At 35.9% G+C, this 7,261-nt stretch overlaps 2 protein-coding genes across 2 annotated transcripts in view; one reads left to right on the top strand and one right to left on the bottom strand.

Moving 5' to 3' along the window:
• Nucleotides 1–2,775, bottom strand: part of LOC107713929 (protein THEMIS2-like) — an 8,730-nt gene extending 5,955 nt beyond the window's left edge. Inside the window, exons 1-2 of the mRNA XM_016519596.1 lie at nucleotides 2,576–2,775; nucleotides 276–416 (exon numbers count right to left, since the gene is read on the bottom strand). Of these exons, the coding sequence (XP_016375082.1) occupies nucleotides 276–416; nucleotides 2,576–2,672 (238 nt within the window). The 5' untranslated portion in view covers nucleotides 2,673–2,775. The remainder of the gene's footprint in view (nucleotides 1–275; nucleotides 417–2,575) is intronic.
• Nucleotides 2,776–3,179: 404 nt separating this feature from the next.
• LOC107713931 (nuclear inhibitor of protein phosphatase 1-like) overlaps nucleotides 3,180–7,261 on the top strand; it is an 8,311-nt gene continuing 4,229 nt past the window's right edge. Inside the window, exons 1-4 of the mRNA XM_016519599.1 lie at nucleotides 3,180–3,316; nucleotides 3,637–3,697; nucleotides 5,321–5,474; nucleotides 5,561–5,778. Of these exons, the coding sequence (XP_016375085.1) occupies nucleotides 3,267–3,316; nucleotides 3,637–3,697; nucleotides 5,321–5,474; nucleotides 5,561–5,778 (483 nt within the window). The 5' untranslated portion in view covers nucleotides 3,180–3,266. The remainder of the gene's footprint in view (nucleotides 3,317–3,636; nucleotides 3,698–5,320; nucleotides 5,475–5,560; nucleotides 5,779–7,261) is intronic.

A 7,261-nucleotide genomic window follows, 5' to 3' on the forward strand; every position in this document is an offset into this window, starting at 1 on the left:
AATCTTTATTTCTTTGGAATTCCATTTGGTGACGTTAAAACACATCAATAACACATTTTGCCAGTAGATTATTTTCAACAATTCTTTAAATGGAAAATACAGCTAAATCTATGTGAATCCTGTCCCAGTTTACTTGTAATCAAATGGGCTGTTATTTACTCAGTAATGTAAACATATGTTAAATAACACAAGAAGCGGTTTCACTAGGTCCAAATACTCAACTCTAGTTTATATTAATTTACTTGGAAACACCTTGCTGTTGTTTAGCGGCTCACCTGAATATCCAGTAGGCAATTCAAATGAAGCTCCAGTGTCAACCTCCTCACAAGACACAGACAGAAGCTCTAAACCAATGACCTTCACCAAATCTCCAGTAGATAAACACACTTCACTCCCGGAAAGCTCATAAATGGAACCTGAAAACAATAACACATCATCATGCCCTATTTGCATAACTTCATGGGTTCGTTTTATAGGAATTTCCTGTAAAATGTTAAGATGGACTTTGATCGCAAAGTCAAACATGCCATAGCCTCCTGAGAACAATAAAAGAAAAGTTGTAAATTTCCTTTTTTTTTTTTTTTTACATCGTGTTGTTCCAAACCTCTATGCTGTTAATGTTTTCCACAAAGTTTTTAAGGAATCTTAAAACAGCTCTTTTCTATGCAAAGTCAGTAACCACAATCTTTACATTGTTTGGAGGATAAGAAAAAAATGTTATATTCAGTACCAGTAAATTTAGTTTCCAGCCAATTTATTTTTCTATAATTTGTCCTCTGAAAAACAGACATAAGAAAAATGTTGGAAAAAGATAGAGAACATTTGTATTTTGCATTTTGTATGCATACTAGTGCCTGCATTTAATAGGCGTTTAATAGAAATCAGATTTTCAGGACTTCGACAGCTCCAGGACACTTGCACCTGAACCAAACTTTACACAAAGATTTGTACGAAGATTCTCAACCATGGTATGAAAGATATTAGAGAATGATTTGATATACTATTTTACTTTACACAATATGAGGGTAAACATGGCCAAACATGGGTTTTGCTATTACACTCTAAAAAATGCTGGGTTAAATATAACCCAGCGCTGGGTTAAAAAGGGACAAACCCAACCGCTGGGTCAAAACAACCCCAACCGCTGGGTCAAAACAACCAACAGTGTATCTGGTTAAAGTCTCTAATTTGCATATTAATGTGTTCTTTAGGCAATGTGTAATGAAAAAAACAAGAGTAATACCCTAGCAACATTTTCATATAAAATCTCATATTTCATGGAAATATTGCTAATTTATTTCCCTAATCACTTATGTCTACCTAAAATGCCTGATAAGCATGTCCAGCCTCCTCTACAGTAGATATGAATGCTCCGAAACCCCACTAAAAGATGTCCTGAGATATTGTTTTAAGAAAAACAATTTGAAAATTAGACCGAATATGATATGATCTTCCTCTGTGATGAGGCATAGTTCTTATTATAGTTAGCAGCCTTTGTTTTATTTTACTTCAATATTGTACTTCAATCATCCTCTTTATTTCAAGCAGTGGTTCTCAATGGTCGCAGGTTTGTTGTGTTCAGCATGGGGAAAGTGTAGGCTATACAACACAGATGAGACTAAACTCGACTGCTCATTCGGTCTCACATTGTACTGAAGATGCACAGCGTAAACCACACTGACAATGAAAAAACAAAGATCTTAAACCTCATGTCCTGTTTGGGGTCGGAGAGACCCCACAGCCGTTTCAATAACACAAAGGCGTTACGCTGAAAAAAGTCATTTTAACTCTGTGGCACGCTTGGGAAATGTTACTTTACTTCGGTTTGGGGTTTCAGAGATCCCAGGCATAAAATATGACAATGTGCATTCAGGTTTCATATGCGCATTGTTTATTTTAGTTTTTCACTCAAATGTAAAAATGGGTCAAATCTAAACTAAACAGAAACAGCATCATATACTGGGCAAACCACATTTCTAAAAAAAAAGTGCATGCCTATTCAATGGCTCCATTAAAGAACTAATAAGAGTTCAACTTCAAAATTCCATTACTTTTACATCATTGTACATCTCTGGGACTAAAATCAAAGTTGTGTTCCTCATTTTACAAAAGATACACAAAACTGGGAGAATTATTAACAATCACAAGGTAAAATAAATGTATGGACATAGTGGAACACAAAAAACAAAAAAAATTTGGGGTGAGGAACAGTATTCTCTTGCTTCTTGTTTTGTGTTTTTATGCCTTGAGAAAGTCTCATACAGAATATGCAGAAAGAGTTAAAGAACTAATAAGAGTTCAACTTCAAAATTCCATTACTTTTACATCATTGTACATCTCTGGGACTAAAATCAAAGTTGTGTTCCTCATTTTACAAAAGATACACAAAACTAGGAGAATTATTAACAATCACAAGGCAAAATAAATGTATGGACATAGTGGAACACAAAAAACAAAAAAAAACTTTGGGTGAGGAACAGTATTCTCTTGCTTCTTGTTTTGTGTTTTTATGCCTTGAGAAAGTCTCATACAGAATATGCAGAAAGAGAGAGAGAGTAAACTCATATAAACCTACCCTGGAAATAAACCCCAGAGCAGATCTGCAGGATGCGGGGTAGAGACTGTTGATCCAGACAGTTGATGAAGACTCGCAGAGACTGGAGGTCTCCCATCTCTCACAGACGACAGACAGCCACACACTGAGCTGCTCTTCTGTGTGCGCACACTAAAACTATAAGTTAGTCCAGAGAGGAAGTCTCAGAGGAACTCACCCAGACCCACCAACGCTGCACACAAACCTTTTATTTGCATGTTTATTTATTTATTTAAACAGATACATTTCAATTCAGTGTCAATTATTATACATGTACTTTTTGTTTCAATATACAATAACTGCGTTAATAATTAATATTTATGCCGTTTCATTTGTGTTGTCATCCTTCCTATAAACAACCGTCTCCCGGAAGGCGAAGTTACAAGTCCTTATATGGCGACGGCTAAGCTCATTAATATTAATTGCGCAACACTGCTATTGGTTAGTCTTCCTAAAGGGGCGTTCCCTCGCGTCCGTCATTCACTACCGAGTGATTCGCTAATTCGCCAGTTGAGTGACGCCCACTTACTCACGTCTGCTTTTAAGCCAATCAATCGCGAGTTTTAAAGGAACGTCGCGTTACTTTTTTAATATTTATGAACCGGAAGACGTTCAGTTTGAGTAGATTACCCAAGATGCTCGGCGTGCTTGTAGCAGGGGGGAATGTGTGACAATGGCAACAGATACTACAGAAAATAACCCACCTTTCGACTGTCCATCATGGTAAAAAAACACTGGAGTACTTGCTGGATTTAGTGCGTGAATAAGGCTTTATTGTATCCAGCATAAAAACAACAATCAATCTTACAGCTAACTGTTAGCTGTCGTGCTCTTTAGCAGATCTACCGCCACACTTTGGAACTCGAGCTTGTTTTACAAACTGCATTATTTTGTGTATAAGTGTATATTGTGTTCATTTAATCGGAGTAGATGTTTACAGAGAACACCTCAGATGCTATGTGCTTTATTTCTGACCATGTTTTTAGTAAATGCACGTTGGTAGATGATTTCATGAGTTCATTCATGTCTTGGTTTTATCTCAGGGCAGGGAAGCCTCCAGCAGGACTGCATTTGGACGTGGTGAAAGGAGACAAACTTGTTGAGGTATTACATTGAGTTTTAAGAATATCTGCTAATAATTTTTCCCTCTGGTGTTGTTCCAAACCTCTATGCTGTTATTGTTTTCCAGAGTTTTTAAGGAATCTTAAAGCAGCTCTTTTCTATGCAAAGTCAGGAACCACAACTCCAAGATTAAAAAGCACAAAAAACAAATAAGAAAATTAATATGGGTTTATATATTTATTTAGTGGGTCAGTCATTCCTGTGATTGACCGCTTGTTCAAACTGTGACCGGGATGCACCAGATACTGACCTGTCTGCCTGCGGCTCAGTTGAGTTTTCTCACACTGATGCATGCATGATGGTGGCTGTCAGGTCCAAACGGTGCTACAGAAACACAAGACCCTGAGATTTAAGCTCTGAGAGGGGAGTCGCTCCCTCAGCTGTTATAACTCTAGGGCACATTAAAGGGGTCATATGATGCTATTTTAAATATCATTATTTTGTGTATTTGGTGTAACAGAATATGTTGACATGCTTTAATGTTCAAAAAACACATTATTTTTCAAATACTGTACATTATTGTAGGTCCTCTATGCCCCGCCTCTCTCAAACACGTCGTTTTTAACAAAGCCCTTTTAGGGGGGCGTGGCTGACTCTTAACTTTTATAAAGAATATCTCTTTGGATTTCAGACTTTAGTCTTTGCAACTTTACAGATCTTCTTTATGCACCAAGAGCTTGTAACACTCCAAAGAGAAAGGAAAACTTGAAATCGCATCATATGACCCCTTTAAGAAAGTATTTTTGCATGCATGGGCCGTATCACAAAAATACTGTTGCCATGCTATGAGTCATTTTATATTATGGTTACTTAGCTTGTGGTATATATAGAGTGCCATCCAAAGTGGCACCTGAGAACATTTAATGCCAGACACTACAGCTGAACAGGGTAAAATGTTTCGCTAATAGATATCACTAATTTTCCCAGTGGATTAATCACAGGAGGACATTTAAGACGATACATTTTGTATTAGTAGTTTTCGGAGACCTTTAAATACACAAAATGAGGCATTACTTAATTAAAAAAATAATTTGCATACATTTCCAGCACAGAAATTTGAACATTAGATCAAGCTAGGTTCAGAATTCTTTAATTTTATTGCATGCTTCATTCTGTTGCCATTGTAAAAGAGAAATCCAAATTTCACTTTGTATAACTTTACATGTGTATTTTGGATGTTTTCTTTCCACTAGTCTGGAAGATATTGTTATAAAACCCAAAAAGCCCCAAAATTCTCTATTGTACAGTAAAAAAAAAAAAAAAATCCTGTAATATCTTGCTATAATTTTGCTTCAGATTTTAGACTATTCAAATAATTTCTGCACTATTTATGTGTGACAAACTGAATGTAAATAAATGGGGGGGAAAATGCAAAATACAAGTGTTTTCATCAGTAGGCTCAGGCTCACGCCAAATAGAATTGGATCAAGTTATTTTTCCTTTCCTTGGATGCAACCCTAAAAGATAAGATTATTAAATCATCAACTTATTTCTACTATCCCATTTTCTGTACGCTCACAACGCCCCGCTTGTATGTGATTGTGTGTGTGTTGTTAAAGTAGTTTTGTTGACTGCAGACAGCCTACTGAGATGCTCTCTCTGCAGAAACTGATCATTGATGAAAAGAAGTATTATTTGTTCGGGAGGAACCTAGACATCTGTGACTTCACCATCGACCATCAGTCGTGCTCTCGCGTGCATGCGGCTCTCGTCTACCACAGGCATTTGAAAAGAGTGTTTCTCATCGACCTCAACAGCAGTAAGTGCATCAGACCAATGACAATCATGCACATCATACAGATAAGAGACGACAGGTAAACCAACAGGTATGTTGTCTTACTGTAGCACATGGTACGTTCCTGGGACACATTCGCCTGGAGCCCCACAAGCCCCAGCAGGTTCCCATCGACTCCACCATGTCGTTTGGCGCATCCACGCGTGTTTACACCATTCGGGAGAAACCTCAGAGTCAGCCGGGCTCCGGCGTCGGGGACAGTAAAACCGGGGACGACGAGGAGCTGAAGGGTCTTCTGGGACTTCCAGAGGAAGAGACTGAACTGGAGGTACGTGTCTGCTCTGCTAGTTTGCACTAGGGGTGTAACGGTACACGTATTCGTACCGAAGATGTGAAATAAACATGAATGAACATCTCATGCCTCATGTAGTCGCACAATCAGTGTTTCAGTCGCGGAAAGATGCGATTAAAACGGCTTGTGAACAAAATGTCACGTAGCATTTCAATTACCTCAGGCAAGTCATCAGTGTCTACAGCTCGTCCGTTCACCAGAGAAATGAAGTCTAGAGAAGAGCATTTCGCAAAATATTAGATTATATACTCATTCTATTTTACTTTACCTGTTAGTGATGTCTCAATTATTTCATGTAGCCTATATTTAAAAAATATATATATTTTATGAAACATGTTATGTCAGAGTCACTGTGTAAATGATTAGCCTATTTCAACAACAAATAGAAATTGTATAATTTAGAAGTAAATTTAAAAACTGTATTGAGTGCAATTTACGTGTTTGCGTACAATTTTTTATTTTTATTTATTTTTTTTTTAATTTGAGTGTTGATTATTATAGTTAAAAATAAATAATATAGTAATCAAATTTAAGTTTGGGCTCTGTTGTTAATTGTAACCTTATAGTAGCTAATGTAAAAGGGCTCCCTATAGTTAAGAGCAGAGGTAGATTTTTTTTTATAAGGTAGATTTAAAGAATTTTAATTCTAATTGAATTTATTTAAAGAAAGAGCAATTTGTTCAGTAAAACATAGTTTAATTAAAAAAAGAAATTTGTTTAGTATTTTTAACTCCTGCTGTACCGAAGCCATACTGAACCGTGACATCAAAACTGAGGTATGTACCGAACCGTCATGTTTGTGTACCATTACACCCCTAGTTTGCACCAACTTATTCTTTATTGCTATTCTGGAGTGATAAAGTCATCAAAACTGAATTAACTCAAGTATGGGAATACTATAGTAAAAGAGCAAATCAAAACTCTTAACTACTGATACGATACTACGTTTTCAGTAGTCGGGTACCAAACAAAATTTCACAGTTACTAGTGCCAAGCTGGGTACCATAGCAAAAACTGATGGAAAAATGTTACTATTTGAAAATAAAAATAATACAAAAAAAAAACAGTATGCAATTAAATGAGTTATGTTAATGCTAAAGTAAATAGATGTTTAAAATGGCTGGTAGCCTTCAAATAATTTTCAGATTTTTCTTTTATTTTTTTACATATGGCTTTTGCATTTACACTCCAAAAAATTATCTATTTTGATGTATTTGTTTGTCCAGTTCATTGCTATAGTTATCACGATGTCAATTATGGCAGCTCTATTATAGCAATAAATAAATTATATATATATATATATATATAATTTTTTTGTTTTTGTCAATATTGAAATTACAATTATTTTATATACTAGTGAAATTTAAATGTTCTCAATAGCAATTTTGGTAGCACAGCAAAAACAACTACTAGGCTAACTAATGTAAATAAAAAGCAATTAAAGAATTGTTGAAACCTT

Source organism: Sinocyclocheilus rhinocerous, unplaced genomic scaffold (assembly GCF_001515625.1).
Source record: "Sinocyclocheilus rhinocerous isolate Xijiao unplaced genomic scaffold, SAMN03320098_v1.1 scaffold1470, whole genome shotgun sequence".
In the NCBI taxonomy this organism is placed as follows: domain Eukaryota; kingdom Metazoa; phylum Chordata; class Actinopteri; order Cypriniformes; family Cyprinidae; genus Sinocyclocheilus; species Sinocyclocheilus rhinocerous.